This window comes from Cryptosporidium ubiquitum, assembly GCF_001865345.1.
Source record: "Cryptosporidium ubiquitum isolate 39726 chromosome Unknown contig_6, whole genome shotgun sequence".
Classification (NCBI taxonomy): Eukaryota; Apicomplexa; class Conoidasida; order Eucoccidiorida; family Cryptosporidiidae; genus Cryptosporidium; species Cryptosporidium ubiquitum.
In genome coordinates, this window is record NW_021639807.1 from 27,827 (window position 1) to 52,982 (window position 25,156).

Below are 25,156 nucleotides of genomic sequence, written 5' to 3' on the forward strand. Positions count from 1 at the left end.
AAAAATAAAAAAGAATAAAAAAGAGAAAAACCTATTAAGTGCTGTTTAACTTTGTTCTAATAGTTATATGTATATATACAAGAGTATTTATATTAAATTAAAAAACCTAATATATAGAAGAAAGACGAACAGAAAAATAAAAGATTCGAATAATGAGAGAAATATTTTCTCCATAAATAAATTTTTTATCAAAATTTGAAAAAAAGGAACAAATTTTTTTTAATTCACATTTTTTAGTATTAAATTTTGGCTGCTTATATTTGTAGAGATTAAGTTTTACCCGGTAGCGGGTATTTTTTAGAAAACCTAAAATAACCTCAAATAAGTAATAAAAAATATGTCTATCTGTCTATTAAATTAAAAAATACAAAAATTAAGAGTTTAAAAGGAGCAAATTAGAAGAAGTTACCAAATCCTTTTTATTTGCAACTTGAAAATTCATAGCAAGACTTGGAAACTACCATAGGTCAGGATATCCAAGTAAATTAGAAAATCTAGAAGACTGAGAAGTTAGGTTTGAAAAACAGAAATAGATATGAAATCGGAAGAAAAGAACCATGGCACAATCTATAAGGTTGCTGGGCCTTTGGTTGTTGCTGAAAATATGAGTGGAACAAAGATGTACGAGTTAGTTCGTGTTGGTTTCCAAAAGTTAGTTGGAGAAATTATTCGTCTTGAAGGTGATACTGCTTCAATTCAAGTTTATGAAGATACTTTTGGACTTACTGTCGGTGATCCTGTTATTAAGACTGGCCAGCCACTTTCAGTTGAGCTTGGACCTGGCATATTAGATAATATTTTTGATGGTATCCAGAGACCTTTAAGATTTATTGCAGAATCTACAAAAGACATGTTTATTCCTAGAGGAATTGATGTTAAATGCTTAGACCATGATAAACTTTGGGAATTTACTCCAAATGCGAATTTAAGAGTTGGTGATATTATTACTGGAGGTGATATCTTTGGGTCAGTTTACGAGAATTCTCTTTTTAAGTCACATAGGATTATGTTACCACCAAATGTTCAAGGTAGAGTTGTGAGGCTTCCAACTGCAGGTAACTACACAATTGATGAGGATTTGATTGAGATAGAATATGATGGAGTTGTAAAAAGTTATTCTATGCACCATACTTGGCCTGTCAGAGTTCCGAGACCATGCTTGGAGAAATTACAAGGTAATACTCCTCTCTTAACTGGACAGAGAATTTTGGATGCTTTATTCCCATCAGTTCAAGGAGGAACCTGTGCCATCCCAGGAGCATTTGGATGTGGTAAGACTTGTATTTCTCAAGCTTTGAGTAAGTATAGTAACTCTGACGTAATCATTTACATTGGTTGTGGAGAAAGAGGAAATGAAATGGCAGAAGTTCTTACAGAGTTCCCTGAACTTTATACTATTGTTGACGGTAAGAAGGAGTCAATTATGCAAAGAACTTGCTTAGTAGCTAATACTTCAAATATGCCAGTCGCTGCTAGAGAAGCTTCCATATACACTGGTATCACACTTTCTGAATACTTTAGAGATATGGGTTGTAACGTTTCTATGATGGCAGATTCTACTTCTCGTTGGGCTGAAGCTCTTAGAGAAATTTCTGGAAGATTGGCTGAAATGCCGGCAGATTCAGGTTACCCAGCATATTTAGGCGCCAGACTTGCTTCTTTCTATGAAAGATCAGGAAGAGTAAGATGTATGGGTTCTCCAGATAGAGAAGGTACAGTAACTATAGTCGGAGCAGTATCTCCTCCTGGTGGTGACTTTTCTGATCCAGTTACTACTGCAACAATTGGTATTGTTCAAGTATTTTGGGGATTAGATAAGAAGCTTGCTCAGAGAAAGCATTTCCCTTCAGTAAACTGGAATACATCATTTAGTAAGTATTCCAGAGTTTTAGAGCCATACTTTGACTCAGTTGACCCAGAATTCAATAATTTGAGACAGAAGATTTCTGAGATTTTACAAAAGGAGAATGAGCTTGCTGATATTTTGCAATTAGTTGGTAAGGATTCCCTTTCTGAGGATCAGAAGATTGTTTTGGAAGTTGCCAAAATTATTAGGGAAGACTTCCTCCAACAAAATGCTTTTTCAGACTATGATTTTACTTGTCCTATCCAAAAGACTCTCGGAATGATGAAAACCATTGGAAACTTATACGACCTTTCTTTAAAAGCTGTAAAAGATTCATCTCAGCAACAACAAAAGATTGGATGGTCTACAATTTATAATTCAATGAGAGGTACTATCAATAAGATCACTTCTATGAAGTTTTTGGACCCAAGATTAACTGATCAAGAAATCAAAAACCACTTTTCTCAACTTAATGAGGAGGTTTCAAGCCAATTCAGAGCCATTTCTGATAAGTAAACTAAAGTTTTAGATATCTTCCACATTTTTCTATACAACTCATATTTGTCAATTCCACATGCATCATAACTTTTGTCTCGTCTCCTATTATGTTGCACCAAATCATGTTATTTGTTCTGGGATACAGAGATAATGGGGAAACGAGGGGAAGGAGGATAATGAAGATGAAAGGATTTTGAGTAAGAATGAGAGGAGTAGGAAGATTTATTCATCACTCCGTACTGTACTATTTATACTTCTCGCCTCCAAAACAATATAACGGTTAGAAATGAAACCAATTTTTTTAAAAGAAGAAAATAATAATCGTAGAAATTTAAGTATTTCCTATCACTAAAATCTTCCAGTTGTTTTTTGATCTATTTATTTGATTCTTTTGGGACTTTGAGGAGAGCAATATGGGAGGAGAGGAAAGGAGCTTTACTATTATTATGTGTGTTATCAACTAGAACAGCAAAAGTAAAGGATACTATTGATATGTTACCAAGGAAAAGTTTATGTTTTTAATGGATGGAGAGGAAAGGAGGGAAAAGCTAGTCTCGGTGTTCCTGTGGCCTTCAAAAAGCTGCCTCCTTCTCTAAGCTTAAAACTTTGTACTTTTAATTCCTACCACTGCTTTCTCATATCTCGATTAGACCATTAATCCCTTGGCTTTGACTGTTTCTTTCCGTTATTTCTTTTATGCCTGGAAGGAGGTTTGGGAGATCCGGTAGAAGGTTCGGCAGCGTTTGCTCCCACCTCCTGCTCCTTTTTCCCTGTTCTTTTTCCTCCACCTCCACCTCCACCTCCTCCCCCTCCTCCTCTACCACTTGGTTTAAAGCGTGGGGAAGATGAGGGAGATAAAGATGGTGACCTGCTTCCTTTTCTGCCACTTTTTTGCCTGTTCTCACCTTCAACCTCATTCTGGTGGTGGTGATAGTGGTTGTGGCGACCACGGTGGTGTTGATGGCCTTGGTGAGCTCCGGGAGATGATTCAACGCTTAACTCAGAACTTCTTCTGTGGCTGTTTTGTTTATTTTGGTCTTTCTTGTGATACTTTTGTTCTGGTTGTGGTTCTTGTTCAACTTCGTTGACGGTCTGTGACTTATTTTGAAGAGGACTCTGAGCCTTAACTTGCAGATTCTCATCATATCTAACTTCGGATTCAATCTCATGTTCTCCTCCTTCACCAAATTCCGATATTTTGGGAGATGAAAAAGCAGAAAAATCTTCTTCTTCATCTATAGGACAAAACTTTGGACTTTCTGCTTCTTTAATAGAATCAATTTCCGCTTCCTCCTGATTCCCAAATTGAAAACTTTTGCCAACCGTATTATTTAAGTCATCCAAATTAATATCATCACCTCCCCAGATCTGGTCCTTCAAATAGTTAAAACCATTATTCTTAAAATCTTCTAGTATATCAGAATTAAAAGCTTGGAAAAGTTGGTCCCATGACCCCACAGGACGATTAATCAACTCCTGATTAGTAAGTAGTGACTCTAACTTAAGAGACTCCTGATGAAAGGGAAATAACTCCAAATTCTCATCAGGGCTTGCTAAGAGTTGCTCCCCTTTCTTATTAAACTCTCTCCACGTGTTAACAACCTCTTCTAACTTAGAAGGATAATAACATCTAGCAAACATTGCTGCATAAGGTATCAAGTCTGATTGAATCAAATCTTCAATACAGGAATCCTTGTCCTGAAGTAGATTATGACATATAAATGCTATATTCCATAAATTTTGTTTACTTGCCATCTTTGCCACATACCTTAATCCCTCAATATCCCCTATACAAGAATAAATTAAAAGTAGAGAATCCAAATCTTGAACTTCTCTATAACAGGCAATTGCCATTGAAAACCTTCCTTTTTCTAAAGCTATATCTCCCAAAACTTTCCACCTCTTTCTATTGACACTTGAAATATTTACCAATGTTTCAGCAGATCCTCCTCCCATTTTAATATCATCTTGAGCATTACTAATGGATTCCATAGTAACACTATTATTCTCAGCCTGATCCTTTAGTTGCATTTCTTGTAGAATCGAAATACATAATTCCAATTTTCCTAAACCCAAAGCCAAATCGAATTTCTGGTCTTGATCATCAGTTATAGATAAAGCCTTTTCCTTATATCCTTGAATTTCCAAGAATCTTGCAATTTTTGTGTGAAGATTAGATGGTATCCTACCCCAATAAACATTCTCAGCTGTATCAAAATCTTTATTAATAATGCAAGACTGATATTCTATGTAATTTAAATCCAATGAATAACTAACACAATTAAAATCTTTACTCATTAACATGATCCTCTGGATCTCCTTCACATAACCCAATATATGATACATTGTCTTTTCTGGGAGATATGCAACCAAATCAATAAAACCATTCATCCATATCTGTAATCGCATCTGAGATGTAACATAAACAAAACATGTAGATATCCAGACACCACTCTCTACTTTATCATTAATCTCTGATACAAAATCAAATGATATTTCTATACCGTCATTATTGTCCACATGCACAATATTATTCATAGTACCGGTATAATCATTAGAAGTATAAATAGGTGTAGACAAGACCTCTTCAACTTGTTTTTTGTTATATTTAAGTATATAAAATGTATCAGAGCATGTAATACAGACATAATTACCAATATCATCCCAATATACATTGTTAATAGGAGATGAAACATCAATTCTTCTTATGAGGCGGCATTCATTCCATTCATAGAAACAGATAAAGTCATTAGATTTGATACCTAATAGCTGGCCTCCAAAAATCTCATCTACAAAGAAGCTTGGAAGAAATGAAAAGCATTCTTTAAAATTGTTGTATATAACAATCCTACCTCCATTTTCTCGGATCGCAAAGAAATGACCATCAATGGACCATGAAAGTTCTATAGCTTTTCCAAAACATTTACTTCTGAGAGCTTGAGTAGTATAAATAACAAACTCTCCATCTCCACATATCGAAAGAAATCTACCATTTGGATGAAACTGAATATCCTGAGGATATATCTCACTGCATCCAAGTTCTTTATAAGGCAATATAACCCTTTCACCATCATCAAATTCAAAATCCCATTCAGTTCCTGAAGAAGATTTGGATGCAAGTGCTCTAAGATTTGCCTGGCATATTTCAGTACCTTTTGCTATAAGAATTTTACCACTATTCAAAGTAGCAAGAGGTTGTTCAGATCCAATTTTAACAACAACAGAACCCTCATCATAACCAATTCCAAGAATATTTTCACAAGCAGATAAACACCAACATCTGTCCAACATATAATTTAAAGTACATTCCAATCTATATGTTGCAGAATGCCAAATTTTGATTGTGCCATCCTCACTAGAAGAAAGAATGAGAGGAAGTTGACTATGATAAATAACAGATCTAACTGCTTTTGAATGACCAGTAAGAACTTGAATGCATTGTTTAGTCTGGTAGTCCCAAACTCGAACGGTTTTGTCATCACTTCCCGTTGCTATGTAAGGTTTTTCAGCTGAAGGAGAATAGGCCAAACAATTAATTCCTCCATCATGTCCTGTTAAACTATACTTGGGAGTATTAACAGTATTATTCACTAAAGAGCATATATTGGGTTGTAAACCCCAAATTCGAACAGTTCTATCCAAAGAAACCGAAGCAAAAACATGGGTATCTTTTGGATTCCATTGTATCATCATCACATAATGAGAATTTCCTTGGAATGTTTGGGCTTTAACCCAATCTCTATCCCAATCCCAAACCTTGATTGTCATATCATCTGAACATGTTAATAATAAAGGAAGCTTATTGTGAACCATAATATGACGAATAAAATCACTATGAGCTTCAAAACTTGTAATTTTGTTCATTGTATTATAATTGTAAACTCTCACTTGTAAATCATCACCACATGTTATTATCCATTGCTTCCTACATACAAATATAGCACATCTTATTGGGTACTCTGATACCTCTAAAGATTTTAGTAGACTCTGTGTCTCATAATCATGTACTGTAATTGTACCGTTGTATAATCCTGAGAGAATCCATGGTTCAGAAGTATGGAAATCTATACTCTTTACTCTCTCACTTGAAGTCTGTAACTTCTTTTTAATATCCAACCTTAAAGGCATGTTATCCTTATTTCTATGATCAGAACAGTTTCAAATAATTACTTGTAATTTATTTATTCTGTTAATAATCTTATCAAGTATTAAAACTTATTCTTAAATTATATTTTTTGAATATAACCAATTTTTAACTACGTGATCTATTCCGAAGTTTTATTCTTTATATTACTCTATCTTGCTCCCTCAATGACTATTAAACATCATACAATTATCAATTAAATTTAATCTTCCTTAATTATAGTTTTTGACCAACTTTTTCCTACTTAATTAAATTTTGATTTCTTCATATAACTCCCTTTTTGACATTCTATGAAATTATCTCTGTTATTCCTCCTTAGTGGGGTACATTCCTCTTGCCGCAATCCTGCTCCCAGCCTTGGCGCCTTTTAATGACTATTTTAATCCAGTATTATTTCTGTTGAATAGAATTACTTATTAACAAATCTTCGATTTCATTAATAATAGGAAAACTATTTCTTGCCACACACATCAAAATCTAGTTATATGAACCTTCATGTCTTGTTTTTCATAAGCATTTCTTAATTTTTTCTGATTATTATAGACTTTCTATTATTTTTTCGTGATCTTGTGCAAAAATTATTTAAAAGGGCGCCACAAAGGGCGCCACAAAGGCTCTGAATAAATTTATATTATAATGTTATATATATAATGTAGTATATAATTATTGTATTTTTGAATTATTTTTTTTTTAATAAATATTATTTAATAAATAAGTATATTATGATAGTTATTACAGGATAACCAGACCCCTCTTCATAAAGAAACAATTCTGAATTATTTTAGGTAAAGGTTCGTAGAACATAGTGGTAGTAAATAAGCAATTGGTTGATCTTTGAGTTTTTAATGTTAAATATATTCAAGAGATTTCTTTTTAGTATACAAGTCTTCAAAATTATTGATAATCTTTGATTAATTGGAAAATATTTGTATTTAATTGGAAGAAATACCAATCAATTTAATAATTATATTAAATTATTTACTAGTGTTAATCAGTGTATAATCCAACCTTACTTGGAAACAATTTTAAGGGGAAGCTAGAACCACAAATATTTATGTATATATATGCACTTTTGTATATTTGAATAAATCATTTAAATTGCATGTATAAATGATAAAATTTAATATTCGAAATTTCATCAGAATTTCTGTAATTATATTTGAATAAATAAATAAATATATATATGATATGACATATATATGTGTATAATTATTTATATATTTAGCCAATAATTATTTGATCCAAACTTTGTAATATAAAAAGATGGTCAACTTGAATGACGAAGGAATTAATGTAAATGTTAAGTTGTTAAATGGTGATATTATTAAAGTTCCAAACAAAATTGACACTAAAAAAACTTCAGTCTTGAAACTTAAGGAAATCATTAGCAGTATTTGTAACATTCCAGTTTTTGAGATAAGACTTGTTTGGAAAGATAAAATACTTTCAAATAATGCCTTATTATGCAGTTATGGAATTGAAGATAATAGTACTTTAATTCTTGCACGCTCTCCATCAAGAAGCTCTAACTCATCTTCTCAAAGAATCGGAACTAGTTCGAGCTCAAGTTCTAATATCCAACCTGAATCTGGAGGATTATTTGGTGATTCGAATACAGATGACTTCCTTTCCTCAGCTTTAGCATCTCCTTGGATTCAAAGTATTTTAAATGACCCAGAAATATTCAGAGTAATGTTAGAATCTAACCCACAACTTAAGGCTTTAAGAGAACAAAATCCTGAATTAAATCACATCTTTAATGATCCCCAATTTTTGCAAATGTCTTTGGATGTTTTAAAAAACCCAGAACTTATGAAGGAGATGATGAGGAATTCTGATAGGGCAATTAGCAATATAGAAAGTATCCCTGGAGGATTTAGTGCACTTAAAAGAATGTACCATACTGTCCAAGAGCCAATGTGGGACGCTGCAATGTATAATCCAAACACTAATAAAACAAATACTTATAACCAATACAATATAGATAAGAGTTCTGGGCCAAACTCGGAAGCCCTACCAAACCCTTGGAGTGGTAACAAAAATCCCAATAATACTGATAATATAAATTCTTCATCTTCGTCTGAAACATTCGGAAATTTTGGTCCAGACATTTCAGGAAGGATACAGTTACCACTTAATATGTTTCCTTTCAATTTTGAGACTATGAATCCCGCGAATAACCAGAGTAATGGAAATTTTGGTAGTGATAATAACAATAGTGATAATATGTTAACTGGATTCGCTGGTCTCGGCAACTTTGGTGGTATCCCCAATCTTGGAAATCTAGCAAATATGGGAATCTTAAATCCCAACATCAACCAAAACAATATCTCTGAATCCGTTACAAATACCAACAATTCTAATAATTCCCAAACAACGTCTCAACTTCCCAATCTAATGAATTTATATTCTCCGTTTGCTGCGAGTAACCCCAATACTATCCAAACTGTTATTGATGCAATGAGAAATATGGACATTAATAACAATAACACATTCCAAAACCAAATCAGTGCATTGTTTGGGAATGGAGCTACTGGTGCCAATGCCAATGCCAATACCAATACCAATGCAAATGGTATTATAGAAGATTTTTCCCGAGGTGGTAACACAAGTTTTGGTAATTTGCTTAATATGATCAATGCAGGAAGTTCTCCTATAAATACAAACGAAACAGGGAACCAAAGCAATATATCTAATCAAGTGAATGCTTCCAACAATGAAAACGATAATGGAAGACAAAATTATAATTACCAACTTGAAGTTCTTTCCAATATGGGATTCACAGACACTGAAGCATGCATTAAAGCACTTACTGAATCTGATGGAAGTATTAATAGAGCAATTGATAAGCTTCTAAATCCGAACTAACTCTTATATATTACTCTTTAATCTTACCATTTAATCACCTTCCTGTTCCACATTAATTTTTATGTGTTAATCCTTATTTCCAATTGAAAAACCACTAGCCATTATATTTTCTTTATTTAATTTTTAAAATTGACCAATTTTTTTTTCAGACCTCTTTCAATATATTTTCTCTTTGCTCATGGATAGTCTTTGTAAGGCATGTATACAGATATAGGGCACGCGCCCACACATTCCCGCCATTACATGCGACTTTAAATCTATTTTCTTTAAACTAAATTGATTAATTATAGTAAATGAGAATTTACTTGCAAATATTTATTTTTAAAGCTGCATAAATCTTCTTAAATGATGGTTTAAAGCAGGCTAGATTTAAAAAACGGAATCATCTTTTTGTCTATTATTTATAGCAGGTTAGGATTAATAATAGCCACAAGAATAATTGGCTCTCAAAAAGAGCTTTCTATTAATTATTGACTCGATGCCTTTAAAGGAAGTTTAAAACTGATATGTTTCGAGAAACGAGTGTATATTCGGGCTCAATTAAGTATACCGTACAAATATGTTTTGACCAACCATATTATTACAGCTCTGAAAAAATAAGATGTAGCATAAAAGTATTTTACGAAAGGCTTGGCCAGGAGAGCGAATTCCTGGATGAATTTGAGCTCTTAGACTATATTACCATTCAACTGTTTGGCTATGCTTCGTTTTCAGACGAATTATTAAACTATTTGAGTACTAGTAATCATTTCTCTGCTTCATCAATAGCTCCATCATCTTCAATGAACCGGTTCATTTCTAATTTATTCAATATAACTTCAAGATTTGATCGACTCGGAATAACTGTAAAGCAAAGTAACCAAAGAAACAAACCGATTTTTGTAAGTAACCCATATATATTAATTAGTGATGTAAAGATTCTGAAATCCAGAGATGAAATTGGGACCTTCATGTATACTTGTTTTTTGCCTCCATTTATTCCCCCAACCTTTTCTGGAAAACTTATTTCCTTCAACTACATTGCCCTGGTTACTATGGGAATCAATAACAAGATGAAGTCAGAAAGGTCAAATTATTTATTCAACTTAGACTTCATTCAAGCTAGAGGCCGAATAATCCAAGATCAAGGCAAAGAGTCCTTAAGAAACTCCATACCAACCATTCAAAAAAAACTCAAATTTGATATAAGATGTTTGGGACCTCACCCAAGATCTTCAGGAATTCTTTTTTCTCCAATAAAAAGAATCGGGATATATCATCCAATCACCGCACTAAACAATAACTATTATCATTCTATCCCTATTGATGACTTTAATTCAGTAATAACCAACTCTTCTGAGAAAATACCGTCTATAGCAACCACTACACCATACAGTAATATTTGTGAACTCTCTGAGATTGAATTTTTAACTGCATGTGGAAGCAATCCCAAAATTATCTTGGACCATCTAAATAGCAAATTCCAAAGAAGATCTCTCTGTTTAAAGGGAATACAAGCTCAAAGTGACTCAACAATTCCAAAGATGAGATTCTTCGAACTTCAGGACAATATTGATATTTACTCATCTCTAAATGCTCTTCCAAAGTCTCTTCTAGAGGTTTATTGGGAAAACGAAGCTTCAAGAATTCACTTCCCTGAAAGCTTAAATAGTGAACAAATTTTATATTCAACTTTTCATCCTTCCAAAGGCCTCAATAATAATGAAACCCTTAGCATTAATTATAAAAATGAATTAGTTGCTACATGCAGAATTTCAAATTCCAGTTCATGGTCATCTTCATGCCCAATAATTATTCATTTTGACCTCTCTAAATCATACTGGAAAACCCAAGAAATTCACATTATACTTAAAAGGATTGAAGTAATTCGTCAGAATTCCCAAGACCAGCATGGTATACAAAATCAAATTGTAATATATAATTACAAGAAATGCACAATCTGGGATTTGGAGTTTTCTCATCAAATTAATCCCCTTTCTTCATTCTTGATTAAATCCTTGGATTCGGACATATTTTATGTTTACTACCAACTGTCATTTGACTTTTTCATATATACTACTGAAAAGAAGCTTAAAAAAATTAATTTCTTGGATGTTAATCGTTTTCCAAACTTGATTAAATTATCATGGTGTTCATCTCCAATTAGCTACTATGACCAATTCCAGAAGCTTCAAATTCAAAGTGCTGGAAAAATTGATAGTTTATCGGATATCAGCTCTTTTTCTCATCCATTGTCTTCTATTCTTCCAAATAACAACATTAGTGTTTCAAAGTCTGTTGAATTTTAATTTTTACTCAAATTTTATGTGCTTAATTATCTTAATTTACTTTTTTTTATGTTATTTGTATTCATATAATCAGTATTTTTAGATTTGGTTTTATTCTCTTTGTATTGGACTGCTCACAAATTGCGGGAATTTTGGGTACCAATGTTTTTGAAAATCGGCGTTTTCAAAGGAACCTAATAGAATAGATTAATCGCTGGAATTTGTAAGTAATGAAGCCATATTTTTAACTCCGGAGCCAATATGATGAATGTTTGGTCTCTTAAACGCTTTTCCTCTACTACAGGAAGTTCTATTACTTCCAGTTCAAATAGCATTGGGTACTTTGCATATAGTATTAACTCAAAAATCATTGTATTTGACATAAATTCGATGATTGATGGGAGCAATGGTAACATTATGTTGAAGTCAAATACCTTCAATAGGGTTGTAATAGATATTCAAGGTGAAACTAAAAATATCCGACCTTGGAAAGACTTTAGTGCAAACAAGTCCCAGGATTACATTACCCTAGAACCGTTCTGTAAGTTTTGGGTCAAATCCGTATTTGTGAATGACCTTCAATGGGGCCCATATACCCAAAGTAGGTGGTCAATTCTTTTTTCTTCCTTAAACAATGGAGTAGTACATATATGGCTTGTCCCAAACATTGATTCATACTCGCTTCCAAATTATTCTCCAATCCCGTGTTTTGAACTATTGGACTTAGTATACAACAGCTTAACAACTGAGACTGATAGTAAGCTAGTTGAATTTGACTGGGATACCATGAAGGCTGTTAAAGGAAATATATCACAAAATCTTTGTACAGATCTTATGCTGAACACGGATACCCCTATTGCTTATTCTTGTGTATTATCAGTTCAGAAAAGCGAAATTTCTTTCAAAAATAATGGTTTTGCCCTTTTTTCAGCCTGCTGGAATGAGTTCTTTGTAGTTTATGCAATTGATATATGCGAAAACCCTGAAGAAAGTTGCAAAACTACCATTAACAAAATTCTAACCTCAGAACAGAAATATTTATTTGAATCTTTTCCGATAACCCCAAAAGTAAACTGTAGGCCTTTAATACTGACTCGAATTCCAGATAAAAAATTGGATGAAATAGTAACGAGTTGCTTAATTACTGAATTTTGGTCTTCTGGAAAGGAGTTACTTTTCGAGATTTATACTGGTTCATCTGAAGGGAAAATACAAATATTTAAATTTTCTATATTAGAAGACTCCAGAGATATTAAATGTTTAGGCCATAATTTGATCAATAAAAGCTGCCCCAGTGTTCCAATTACACAATTAAGTTATAAACCTGTTTCAAATATTAGCAATGGGAAGGAACATATACTTCTTGCTTCAAAAGGTACAAACATCTTTTTTGGAAAAGTTGGTGTTGAAGGCATGAACTGTGAAATTCTCAAACCAACTATTCATAACATCAAATTCAGCCACCAAATGCCAATTAAAACTGCAAAATACATGGAGGATATTATATACAATGAGAAAATATTTGATACTGCTTTTTTAACAGTAGACCAAAGTGGACTGGGGATTCTTCATATTGTTGATTTGGAAAAAAAAACGTTTAATTCAGTCCAGGTTCTTACAATGAGTAAGTTGAACGATGCTCCCTCGATGTTTCCAAACCTAGACCAAAGTTCAAATAATTCTAGTAATGACTTAGAAAGTTCCAACCAAAACCTGAACAAGAGTTTTTCTCTGGAAAGCTTGCAGAATGTTCCCTCCAGCATAAAGTCAATTAAAAACTCCAACAATGATTTTAGATTGATTTCTTTTGAAAATCCTTTGGTACCTGGACAATTTTACAACTTTAAAAAAAAAAGTCTTCATAATTTCTCCATTGCTGTAACTAACTCAGCAGCTTTAAACACAATTCGTCTGATCATTGTATTCAACAATTTCTCTCCGATGGACCATATCTGTAACAGAATTTCAAATCACTTTATCCATACTGAATCTCTAATTAACAACTACTCCGACTTTGAGGACGAAAAATGCCTGTACAATCTCTCCAAAGCAGTTTCTCAAGCCTTTACACTTAACGACATAAGACTTATTCTTGCGGGCCCTCTAACCATGAACAAAATTCCTCTATTGGAAGAAATAGATGAAAAGCCACCAAAAGGACATGAGGATCTTATTCAACCTAAGGAGGTCAGCGGCAGTAATAGCAATGGCAGTTTAAACGAGGATACCAATAAAAAGATGAGTTCGTTTTTGAATTTAAAACTTGGGGAAAAACTTAGATTGAAAGTAAAAGATGAGGAATCTTGCAAAGATGAAAGTTCTGATGAGGTTCTGAATGTATTTTTCTCTATATTCTATGAGATTATACCTTTGGAACTGATTAAAGATGCGATTTCTTATAACTTAATTGAAGATGAGTTTCCACAAGATATTACCAGTTTTTTCAATATTTACAAACCAATCTTTTCTAACTTAATTCTGTTGATTTTCTGCTACATAATTGAAATTGAGCCATTTATACCTAAGTCTTTGGAATATGTAGTCGGCTGTAAAGACAAAAACAATAGCTTTGAAACCCTTGTTAAGACCCTAAATCAAGCAGTCCCCCTCTCTGAACTTCCAAATAAAGAGCTTGAGAAATCTAATTTAAGCAAAGAGTCTATGTTATCTCTCTTGTTCAAAATCATTTATTTGGTTAGAATTCTGAATTCATTAAGATGCCTTGTAGTTTTACTTTACTCTCGTTCTAATGAAACGGTGGATCCCTCAGTAATAAAACGTGAAGAACAGATGTCCATATATCTAGTTAAGTTGCAATACTACATTCAACTTCAAATAACTCAAGTATACCACGTTGAGTTCCTTGGATTACAGCCAAATTTATCCGTTACCGCTGGCTTAAAATATATCTGGAGTTGTGTGAAAGAATCTAAACCCATATACTTGTCCCAAATTGCCTTGTCAGACAAAGGTTTGGGTGAATACTTTCAAGATTTGATTGATAACTCATGTTGCCTGATTTCAGAGCCGCCCTATAACCTTTATCAGTGTTTAAATAAGCACCAAGAATTCATGGATTCAAAAACTTTTGATGCTGGTAGCTCCAACTCCAACTCTAACTCTAACTTTAAAGATGGCTGTGTATCTTCTGTTCCAATTTGCCCAATTACCTTTCTTCCAGTAAATGTTTTTGCAATGCACAAACATCTTTCATGCAATTTTTGTGGGAAGGTTATTTTCATTCCAACAGAAATGATTAACCAAACTTGTATTCAAAGCGGAAAAGACTTAAGCTCTTCAATTTCCATTTTTGAGAAAATATCTCTTCGAGGTGGATATTACACATGCCAGTTCTGCCTGAACGTTACTGAACTTTTGGATATTTAATTGGAAAAATTTATGTTTTTTGAATGTTTTTAACAGAAATTGTTATTATTATTACTAATTATCCTAGTCTCGCATTTAGTAATTTTCACATATAAAACTTATTTAATTTTTCTCTAATTTTCATTTTCCACAGAATTCTGCATTATTTTTAAATCCCATGCATGCACACATGTGGACATGCAAATTCTGACATTTTGCATGTGGATATGCCGGTATATAAAAAAAACAAAAAAAATTACTTTCAGAATTAATTGCAAGCTAAAAGTTTGTTGGGTATTTAAATTATTAATAAACAAAATTACCTAAATTTAATTAATTAAAAAGGTTTTTAAAAATATATTTCTACTTTTGAAATAACAATAAATTCTTAAGAAAATTGATGAATGAGCTTTTGAAGTAGAAAAAGAAACTGCATTAATGAGTTTTGTAAGTGCAAAGAGGAGAGGTAACTGAATTTGATTTTAGGGAGGAGAGAAAAAGAAGAGAATAAGAAAGAAGGAAAATAGAGGTTTAGGGAACCAAGTTGGAGGTATCTGTAAACAATAGCTCATGCAATTCATTTATAAAACTAGTTACATACCTGGGAATTAATGAAACTTACAATACCATTTCTACCCCGAAATTCTTCTTTTGACTTTTTACACAAAAACTACAGAATTATCGAATATGTGGGAAAGGGACAGTTTGGTAATACATACAAGGTGCAAAATACCATAGATTATAAGATATGGCTGGCAAAATGTATTGATCTTTCACAAATGGATGAGGACGACAAAAATAGAAGTCTTCAGGAAGCGGAGATAATGAAGAGCATTAATCACCCTTTCGTCATCAAGTGCCATGAGTCATTTATGCATGATGATGTTTATTTAGTCATTATAATGGAGTATTGTGAGAGAGGAGACATTGGAGCTGTAATTGACTCTTGTATCTCAAAAGGGACATATTTACCAGAGGAAAAAATCTTAAATTGGTGTGCTCAGCTTGCAGCAGGACTTTATTATTTACATAATGAATGCAGAATAATACACAGAGATATAAAGCCTTCTAACATATTCATTAGGGAAAATGGGGACCTTGTTATAGGAGATTTTGGAATTAGTAGAATTATGCTCAGTGTGACTATGCCTTTCACTTTGACTTCAATAGGCACTCCTCAGTATATGTCGCCAGAAATGTGTGAGAATAAACCATATACATACAAAAGTGATATATGGTCATTTGGATGTGTAATGTATGAGTTAACATGCCTAAAACCTCCGTTTTCTGGAGATTCGCTATTATCATTGGCTTGGAAGATTTCATTTCAAGAAATAGAACCGTTACCGAGTTGTTATTCATATAATTTATTTAAATTAATACAAAGATTATTGTCTAGAGATCCAATTCTCCGTCCTGAACCAATAGAGATTTTGAACAACGACTTGCTTTTCGAATTTAAAAGCTTGTCAGAATTCTTACCAAGTAAGGTTGCAAATGCTTCTATAAAAAATAATGAGAAGGTAAACGTAATTATTAATAATCATAGTGAAGACACTTTCAATGAGGGCTGCAATAATCAACTTGAAGAAGAAGTATCTGATGACTACAACAACACTATTCAGTTAGATTTAAGAGCGAATTCAGGGTCTAGCATTGAAATGAATGATTCTCTTAGCTTTTCTGACGAGATTTACCAGTTATATGAGACGGAAAGCGGACAAAAAAACAGAGAGCTAAGTGGAATTAATCAATTCACCATACACAATAGTCAAGCAAATAAACAGGAAGAATCCATAAACTCGATTTCCTCGTCTCCATTGTCCAATTTTGCATACAAATGCTCCTCAAACGAAAATTGTTTTTCGGGAGGAGAAAAAATTCGAGGTTATTGTGACAGATTGACCAACTATGAACACCAATACTTTAGTGTATTGGTTGGAAGGATACAACATCATATTTTGAGATACTCAGAAAAAATGAGCTCGGAACTCTGCTCGGAAAAAGAAGATATACTCAATTTCCTAATAAAAAGCTTCAAGTCTTGTCAAAGTGACTTATATTCTTTGGATAGTTATATGACCTCAGAATGGTTTTTTGAGTTCGTTAATGAGCTGAATGTAGGATTATCAGAAAATGAAGTTTCACTCTTTCTTTCATATATTGGCCATTATATCTACTCTGAAAATGAAGATCCGTATTCTGAATGTAAAAAGAATGAATCAAAGAACACCAAAAGTAGCTATAAAATAAGGCATACAAAATCTTCAGGTAGTTTGATTTCTATGGAAGTATCTAAGACAATGAGAAGCATTGATTCAAGAACAAATAATAATTTTCTCGGAAATGCTGGGTTTAATGAAAATATTAAGTATCCAATGCAGAATAAAAAAAGCAATGGGTTTAAAATGCCAAAAATATACGATTTTATCGAGAAGATCTACTCTTGGAATAAAATCAGATTCAACAATAAGCTTCATGACCAGAGAGTCATAGAGTCTAATGAAGCTAGTAGTCTGAGATTTGATAAAAGACCTAACTTATTTCCAATAAGTCCAACTGTGAATTATGGAAGCAAGAAACAAAATGTACATTCTATTAAGCCTTACTTTTATCTTTTTATTACAGACTGGATTCAGAGCATATTGACTCCTATTTTAGCTCTAAATAACATTACACAAAAATCAAATCAATCTGTGAGAAGACTAAAGAACATTACTTTAAAGCAAGGATTCCACTTATTCGATCAGAAAGCTCAGGGAACTTTGCCCAGACAACATTTCAGAACTGTGTTATATTTAATACTACCAAAGCTAACATCAGTACAACTTGATTGGCTCTACGCTTTAGCTCCAAAAGATTTTACTGGAAATGTCAAATACGAACAATTTCTAGAGTTCATTGATAGTATTCAAAATACTGGTGAAACCAGAACTTCTGAGGAAAATAATAAGAAGGAAGAAATTCTTAGTGGAACCAGGGGAAGAGGAAAGCCAGATAATCTAGCTGAGAACTCTAACTGCCCTGAAGGTAATGAAAAGAGTTACATGGAGAAGGAACAAAATAGTAAAACTTCAATAAACGCTCAAGAAGATGTTTTAAGAAGTGGAACTGAAAACTCTAGTCTTCTTACTGAACTCCAACTTCAAAGAGAAAAAGCCCAGGGTGGACTGGAAATTAGAGTGACGAACGAAATAGAAAATTATGTGGGAGGAAAAGCAAATGAAAGGTCGCAACAAGACGGAGAATCTGAAATAAGCAGTAGTGGATATAATGACCTCCCTATTTTACAACAAGAACTGTATGGCTTTGGAATACAGGACGTGGTTCTACTTCACTATAACAGTCAAGCTTGTATGAGAAGGCCTTCTCCCTCTCCTCAACTGTTGGCAAGAGCCAGAAATGCTTCTTTCATGAAGAGTACCAGGAGAGTTTGTGAAATCGAAACAGTTTGTCAAAATAAAGAAAACAATTTAAGAGAAAATCAGAACATCACTGGAAAAGAAGTTAATCAAAAACTTCTGAAATTCAAAAAACGGAACTCCAAATCCAAATACAATTCAGAGAATCAAAACCTAAACATTAATAATGTTCAGAGAAGGGAACATAAAGGAGAAGATGGGTTTAATGTGATCAGTAGTAAAAGACAAAACTTTTTCTTAAACATTTCAAAGAATGCGGTTGGGAGTTTAAGTAAAGAGCTGGAAAGTTTAATTCATAATTTACAGGTTGAAAGAATATATACATGCTGGATAACAGCAAAGGCTTCAGAAAGTCAGGAGGAGGATTTATTTGGTGAAGTATTTGAAAAACTCACAAAAATTCGTTTAGAAACCAGTTTTTCTCTAGATTTGCTGATTTCAAATCTAGGGAGGATGAGAAGTTTTGATAAGTTTGATTCTATTCTAGAACTTAACAATATATTAATTATATTAAAAGAAGAGCTTCCGTTGCAAAGGGATGCTATTGATTGTATATTAAGAGTGATAGACCATATGGAACTTTCATCTGAAAAAGAATTCAATACAACAATGAAGCAGGATGGTCTCTTTTTACCAGATCTATTTAATGTAAAGAATCAACTTAATTCAGACGCCTCAAAAGTATATAAAGAAATCATGAAACAAGCAATTACAAATAACATTGTTTTACCAATTTCAGCTAAAAGAAAATACAAATCTAGCAGAAGCTATGATGTAGATTCAGCTTCTATCCCAATACAATTTGTAAACAATCTTAAAAAAAATACTGACATTTCTAAATCTCAGCTTGCCTCGGACTCAAAGGTTTTTGATTGGACTGGAAAGTTTCTAGCGTCTTTTGAGTTCTTTGGAGAAGCTACGGTTAATCTAATTCAATGTGGAATAAACATATTGGAAAACACAAGAAACTATAGACAAGACTCTCAGTTAAAAGAAACAACTCTAAGAGACTTCTCACAACTCAACTTTCTCATTGAAAATTACAGACAGTGGTCGCATTTAAAAGAACACGTATCCAGAGAGTGCGCTTTTGTTGCATCTATTGGAGCTAATCATGACCTGAAAAATGACATAGAGACAGCTAGAATCTTCTTGGAATTATTAGGAGCAAGAAGATTCCAAGTAAATGTTACCTGGCAACAGCAAAGTAGTACAGAACAACAACTATTCAGAGAATTGTTTTTTCTAGAAGAGTCTCTATGGAATAACCAAAAGTGTTACTCTCAAAGAGAAGATGCACTCTCATATACAAGAAAGAGTGACTCTGAACTTTGGCTAACTTGTGGCGAACAGACTTGTGGAGCATTACACAGTACTTGCAATAAATTTATCAAAGAAATTCAGTTCCTATTATAATCATTAAAAATGTAAAACTTTTTCTTTACCTTATTAAATACAAGTTAGCATATTTATTTAGTAGGAAAAAATACATTCATGGCGCCAAAACTCTTTTTTTAATACCGGCATTTCTTTTTTATCTTGATAAAAAGGTATCGGTGAGACGGGATCATAATAATATTATTATATAAACAAATAACAAATATTATAAATTGGTAATTAAATTAAATTAAACTTTCAATATACAAGGCCTGCCGCTAAAGAAATTCAAAGATTAATTTTAAGTCTTGTTTTGGGATTTATATTGTCAAAGAGTATATATTATATAAATAGACGATATTTATATACATTTTAGGGCAGGATTTGTTTTTAGTGAGATAAAGCAGAGAAAGGTGTCAGTTCAAGATGTCAGCAGCTGTAATGAAATCATCGGACAAGCAATTTGGCCAGTTTAATGGAGAACAACAACAAGCACCATTACACAAGATCAGAATTACTCTCTCCAGCAAGAATTTGAAATCAATTGAGCGTGTATGTGCTGATTTAATACAAAGTGCTAAACAGAAAGACTTGAAGGTAACTGGTCCAGTTAGAATGCCAGTTAAGACTTTGAGGATTACTACAAGAAAATCACCATGTGGTGAGGGATCCAAAACCTGGGATAGATACGAGATGCACATCTACAAGAGAGTTATTGATTTGTATTCATCAAGTGATGTTGTAAGGCAGATCACTTCAATTAACATTGACGCAGGAGTTGAGGTTGAAGTAACTATTTCTGACATTTAAGTGGGTTTAGCCTGTAAAAGAAGGTATTAATAACTTGGAAATATAATGATTGGACTTTATAATTTTATCTTTTCCTAATTTATTGTACCGAATACGGATACGAATTTGGGACTGTCCTTAATTATATTTACTTCAGAAAAGTAATATAGTTACCTTACTTTATTGGTTATATATTTTTTTTCCTAAAACTTTATAAAGCAGGGAAAGATGTTACTTAACTGTATTAAGCTGAAAATTAATAAAACTTCCAATTCAGAGATAACTTCTTTTATTCCTCGAATTTAGTTCTTTTACTATAGCTTTGGATCTGAATACAGAATAACACAAGAAATTCTTTTCTTAATACAAACAATATAATATTTTGGTTTAAAAGCCACTATATTATGTTCTGCCAATTTATTTATGTATTACTTTATACGTAAATCTAGGCAATGACAAAGAAAACAGTATTTGATTTACTCAGATTTCCAAATCTATATATATGTAGGGAGTTAACTTCAAGTCTACACTTGCTATAATATTAGAATGATTACAATAGAGAAATAAATTTCCAAGAGGTAATAATTACTACTAAACGATATATTTCTTCTTAACCTGCTTACTTGTCTTTTCTTTCTCTTTTATTCTCTTTCTTTGACTGGTTTTTCTTTATTTCATGTAGGATAGTCCATATAAATTCTTGAGGTGTTTTGGAGGGAAAATCTTTAAATTAATTCTTCTAATCTCTTTACTACGTTCAGATGCAAATTTTTTAGTAATATGGAAAACTCAAACCCAATTATCTACTTTAAACCAGTAGATGAAGATACTATTGAAGAGATAGATATCAGTACTCTCTTCTATGGTGAAAGTAGGCAGTTAAATAATAAAATAAGTGAAATCACAGAAAATGTAAGTATTTAAAAACATGACTATAAACTATTTTAAAACTTTATTTCTTCCAATTACCACAAATTTACCTCATTTCTTCTCCCAATTAATTTTTAGGATGTTTATGAATGCATAAAAGATATAATTGACCCAGAGTACCCTTTAACACTTGAACAACTCAACGTCGTCTCCCTCGAAAACATCATTATAGACCACAAAGAACAAATTATATTTGTTTTTTTTAAGCCTACAGTAACCAGCTGTTCTCAAGCAAGCCTTATCGGACTGTCAATATACTACAAACTATACACTGTTTTTAATAGAAACTTCAAAATTATTATTAAAGTAGTTAAAGGTACACATGATCTAGAAGATTTAATCAACAAACAACTCAAAGACAAAGAAAGAGTGTACGCAGCTCTGGAAAACCCCCAAATTTATAAAACTATTACTAAAGGACTTGCCAACTCCGACATTTGGGAGGACCAATCCTTATTATATTAATTTATTATTTTTTTTCCTCCACGTGTAATTCCCGCCTAAACATGCAATCGAGATTTAGAATAATTATAACTAAGAAAACCTAGATAAAGTGAGGGAAAGTTAGAGTTTCTCACGAAATTAGTTTTCTCTAATAAGAGTATACCATTTTTCTGAACTGACAATTTCCTAAGTTTAGCGGTTGGAAAATAACTTGTTTTGCTTTATTGAGTTTGAGTTGATATTTTAATCAAAGAAAAAGGCGCGTAAATGTGGTGAATACTGTGTAATAAGGATTAGTCAGACTTGAATCTTTTCTCGATGGTATCTGGGTAAGTAAAGTTTCTAAGTGAAAGTTTTAAGAGAATAAAAAAGATGCATACTGCTGGAGTAAATATGTATGTGAATTGGAAGATATTGAGTGTGTGCCAGTAGCAGAGGATAATGAAAAGGGATATTGCCAAAGAAATGAAAGTTGCTAGTTTGATTAATGGAACGTTATTCGTGAAGGTGGTGAATCCCTGATCAACTTTGGAGAGTTTATTCCAAATAGGGAAGATAATAAATAAAGAGGATAAGATAAGAATGGAGAAGCTATAAGGTAGGAGGGGTCCAGGTAGTTTTCTTGGTTCTTTAAATGTATATGAAATTTCTTCTTTTGGAAAGAATCCTGCAAGTTTGGGGTGGATCTTGTATGGGCAAAGCTTACTAAGAACTGATGTATCTGTAGAGTTGTTATTGATTAAAATAGAAAGTATCTCCTGGTTAGGATTTGCTAGGTTTGATGGTTCACTGGCCAAGGGATTTCCGACTATAAGTTTTAGAGTGAACTCTGAGGAAGAGCAAAGGAAATCATCATTAGTGAGATCCATGAAGAGTTTTAAAGAATTTCCCTCGATAATTGTTGGAATAAGTTTGATTGTTCGGGTACCAATAGTTTTATAAGGAGGCAAAGCTTTAATTTCGAAAGCAGTAAAGTACTGATAGACTGTTTCAAATTTGAAAACCTCCAGATTTGTCTGTAGATCTAGAGCAAACTGGAAGTTATCCAAATTTCTGTTATAGTGGGTATCAATGTTTTTGATCTTAGACATTCCCAAAGCTAGCTTCTCACCAAGAAAAATATTGGCTTTGGTTACTTCAAACTTGGAGCTTTCTTTATTAAGAATTGGGATTTTGGCTTCTCTGGCCAAAATAGATCTACTTGAGATTTTTAGCTTTGGAATAGAATTAGCCAAATCATTTTTTACTTTTTCAAGATTAATTGGCTCAGTCTGGTTATTGTTATAAAAAAGTTGGTACTCACAAGTATTTGGTACACTTATGAGCTTAAAAGTATCGGAATTTAATAATTCCAAAGATATATTTTCAAAAGGAGATCCATCTAATCTACAAAACAATACTGTAGCTAATTTTTCATGAATATCTCGGGGATTAGTGTGTTGGAACCCTTGTATCAAATATGTGCCAGAATCAATGAACAGTCTCCTGGTGATAATGTATTCATTCAAAACTGCCAAGTTTTTTATATCTCTAACCTTAATCCTAGAAATGCTATAAGCCATTTGCTGCAAGAGAATTGGTATATCTTCAAAGTCTGTTGGTCTTCTTAAGAAGAAATAAGCTTTGGAGAGAAGTGAGAAATTTAAGACAAAGGTATCTAAGTCTATAACAGGATAAAACTTTGAATTCTTACTTTGCCACTCCAAGATAGTATTCATTGTTTTAAGGTGCTGTGAGTTCCTAGAACCTAAACGAATTAACTGAGAAATTGCTCCAAATAAAAATGAGGTTTCCTCAAAATCTATTGGTTGGTTGGTTGAGATTTGTTTTTTAATCTTACTTAATTTATCATTAATGATTTCATTAGAATCTTCTATTATATCATCTCTACCCAAAACTGAACTTATTTCTTGTGGTAAATTGGATAGTATAGTTGTTAAGTAATATAACTCTTTTATATTTGGTTTATTTGACCTCATATAATATTGTCTCAAGATCTCAGAGCTAGTTATTGCCAATCTAAGATCGCATTGTACTAATACTGAACCAAATATTGAGCAACTCAATTCATTTAATGGAGTATCTAACTTTTGAATCTTATTTCTAAAAATACTGCAATATGAATTGGTCTCTGATTTTGGAATATAATTTGTTGCTAGTAATTTCAATAATAATGCATCACATGTACCTATTTCTTGTGTGATATCACTCGGTACTTCTGGTAAAATATTAATAAATTGGTTTTTTACTTCACTTATTAAGCTTAAAACAAGTAAAATCAAAGAATAAACAAGTATCCTGTTCATATTTTTTACAGTTTTCTATATTACCTTTTATTAATTATTCTGACCAGTAAATTATTTATTAGCTTATTCCAAATGCTTTTCTATCTTATTCTCGTTGAAAACTCGGAGTAATTTGTTTCAAAACTCCAGTTTCACTATTAATTTCTCAAATATTATTGGGTCTTGAAAAGTATAAAGCTTTTTCAGCAAAAACACCCAATTTTTATTTGTTTTTTCAGTAAGTGCTAAGAACAGTATTTAAAATATTTTGGCAGTTTAAGTAGAAAATTTTCCCGCCTTAGTAACTTTTTTTTAATTTTCAGTAATTATCATGTTTTGATTATAATACAGATATGTGGGAGACAGGTGGGGGTGAGTTTGAGAGCTTGTGAAAGAAAGTGAGAGAAAGAAAGAAAGGGAAAAGTGATTAAAGAGAGACAAAGAGAGAGAAAAGAAAAAAGAAGCTAATATAAGTAAAACCTTAAATATATCAGTAATTTCCACTTCTATATTAAACTCTAAAACAGGGTGTTTAGAGCTAAACTTAATGAAATTTTCCTTTATGCAGGTCACCAAAACTTTGGAATTCGGGGAATTCACTATTTTTTTTGAATTTCTAAGTATGTATAAATATCATAAAATACAATAAAAATAAATCTTCCTTACGTGTGCATGCATAATTGAATTAATATTTAATAATATAAATCCAATTCAAATAAATAAATCCCCCCCCACATAGCATTTTATCTATACCGGTACGGGTGGCGCCAAATGTGTGCATGCAAAGATAAATATTCAGGTAATTAGATTAAATTAAAGATTCCAAAAAAAGATGAGACCTGGGAAATTTTAATTAAGGTAGATATTATTCCAAATACTATAAATATTCTGCTCAGGTTTTTTATTTATCCAAAAACGAT

The 25,156-nt window shown here is 32.4% G+C and overlaps 9 protein-coding genes across 9 annotated transcripts; 7 read left to right on the plus strand and 2 right to left on the minus strand.

The window, feature by feature from the left end:
- Positions 1–535: 535 nt before the first annotated feature.
- cubi_03172 (vacuolar ATP synthase subunit A) lies at positions 536–2,362 on the plus strand (the record flags this gene model as incomplete). Its single annotated transcript, XM_029020185.1, has 1 exon — positions 536–2,362. One exon carries the CDS (start codon positions 536–538, stop codon positions 2,360–2,362), a length of 1,827 nt encoding a protein of 608 aa, XP_028876192.1.
- A 636-nt stretch (positions 2,363–2,998) lies between these two features.
- Positions 2,999–6,472, minus strand: cubi_03173 (coatomer complex beta; the record flags this gene model as incomplete). The annotated part of the gene is made up of 1 exon (XM_029020186.1): positions 2,999–6,472. The coding sequence occupies one exon, from the start codon at positions 6,470–6,472 to the stop codon at positions 2,999–3,001; it is 3,474 nt and encodes a 1,157-aa protein (XP_028876193.1).
- A 1,279-nt stretch (positions 6,473–7,751) lies between these two features.
- cubi_03174 (ubiqutin family protein) lies at positions 7,752–9,356 on the plus strand (the record flags this gene model as incomplete). Its single annotated transcript, XM_029020187.1, has 1 exon — positions 7,752–9,356. One exon carries the CDS (start codon positions 7,752–7,754, stop codon positions 9,354–9,356), a length of 1,605 nt encoding a protein of 534 aa, XP_028876194.1.
- Positions 9,357–9,862: 506 nt separating this feature from the next.
- cubi_03175 (uncharacterized protein) lies at positions 9,863–11,644 on the plus strand (the record flags this gene model as incomplete). The annotated part of the gene is made up of 1 exon (XM_029020188.1): positions 9,863–11,644. One exon carries the CDS (start codon positions 9,863–9,865, stop codon positions 11,642–11,644), a length of 1,782 nt encoding a protein of 593 aa, XP_028876195.1.
- Positions 11,645–11,884: 240 nt separating this feature from the next.
- Positions 11,885–15,010, plus strand: cubi_03176 (uncharacterized protein; the record flags this gene model as incomplete). The annotated part of the gene is made up of 1 exon (XM_029020189.1): positions 11,885–15,010. One exon carries the CDS (start codon positions 11,885–11,887, stop codon positions 15,008–15,010), a length of 3,126 nt encoding a protein of 1,041 aa, XP_028876196.1.
- A 590-nt stretch (positions 15,011–15,600) lies between these two features.
- Positions 15,601–19,827, plus strand: cubi_03177 (NIMA-related kinase 5; the record flags this gene model as incomplete). Its single annotated transcript, XM_029020190.1, has 1 exon — positions 15,601–19,827. One exon carries the CDS (start codon positions 15,601–15,603, stop codon positions 19,825–19,827), a length of 4,227 nt encoding a protein of 1,408 aa, XP_028876197.1.
- A 387-nt stretch (positions 19,828–20,214) lies between these two features.
- cubi_03178 (ribosomal protein S20) lies at positions 20,215–20,598 on the plus strand (the record flags this gene model as incomplete). Its single annotated transcript, XM_029020191.1, has 1 exon — positions 20,215–20,598. One exon carries the CDS (start codon positions 20,215–20,217, stop codon positions 20,596–20,598), a length of 384 nt encoding a protein of 127 aa, XP_028876198.1.
- A 759-nt stretch (positions 20,599–21,357) lies between these two features.
- On the plus strand, positions 21,358–21,972 carry cubi_03179 (uncharacterized protein; the record flags this gene model as incomplete). Its single annotated transcript, XM_029020192.1, has 2 exons — positions 21,358–21,489; positions 21,586–21,972. 2 exons carry the CDS (start codon positions 21,358–21,360, stop codon positions 21,970–21,972), a joined length of 519 nt encoding a protein of 172 aa, XP_028876199.1.
- A 272-nt stretch (positions 21,973–22,244) lies between these two features.
- cubi_03180 (uncharacterized protein) lies at positions 22,245–24,257 on the minus strand (the record flags this gene model as incomplete). The annotated part of the gene is made up of 1 exon (XM_029020193.1): positions 22,245–24,257. One exon carries the CDS (start codon positions 24,255–24,257, stop codon positions 22,245–22,247), a length of 2,013 nt encoding a protein of 670 aa, XP_028876200.1.
- Positions 24,258–25,156: the final 899 nt, after the last annotated feature.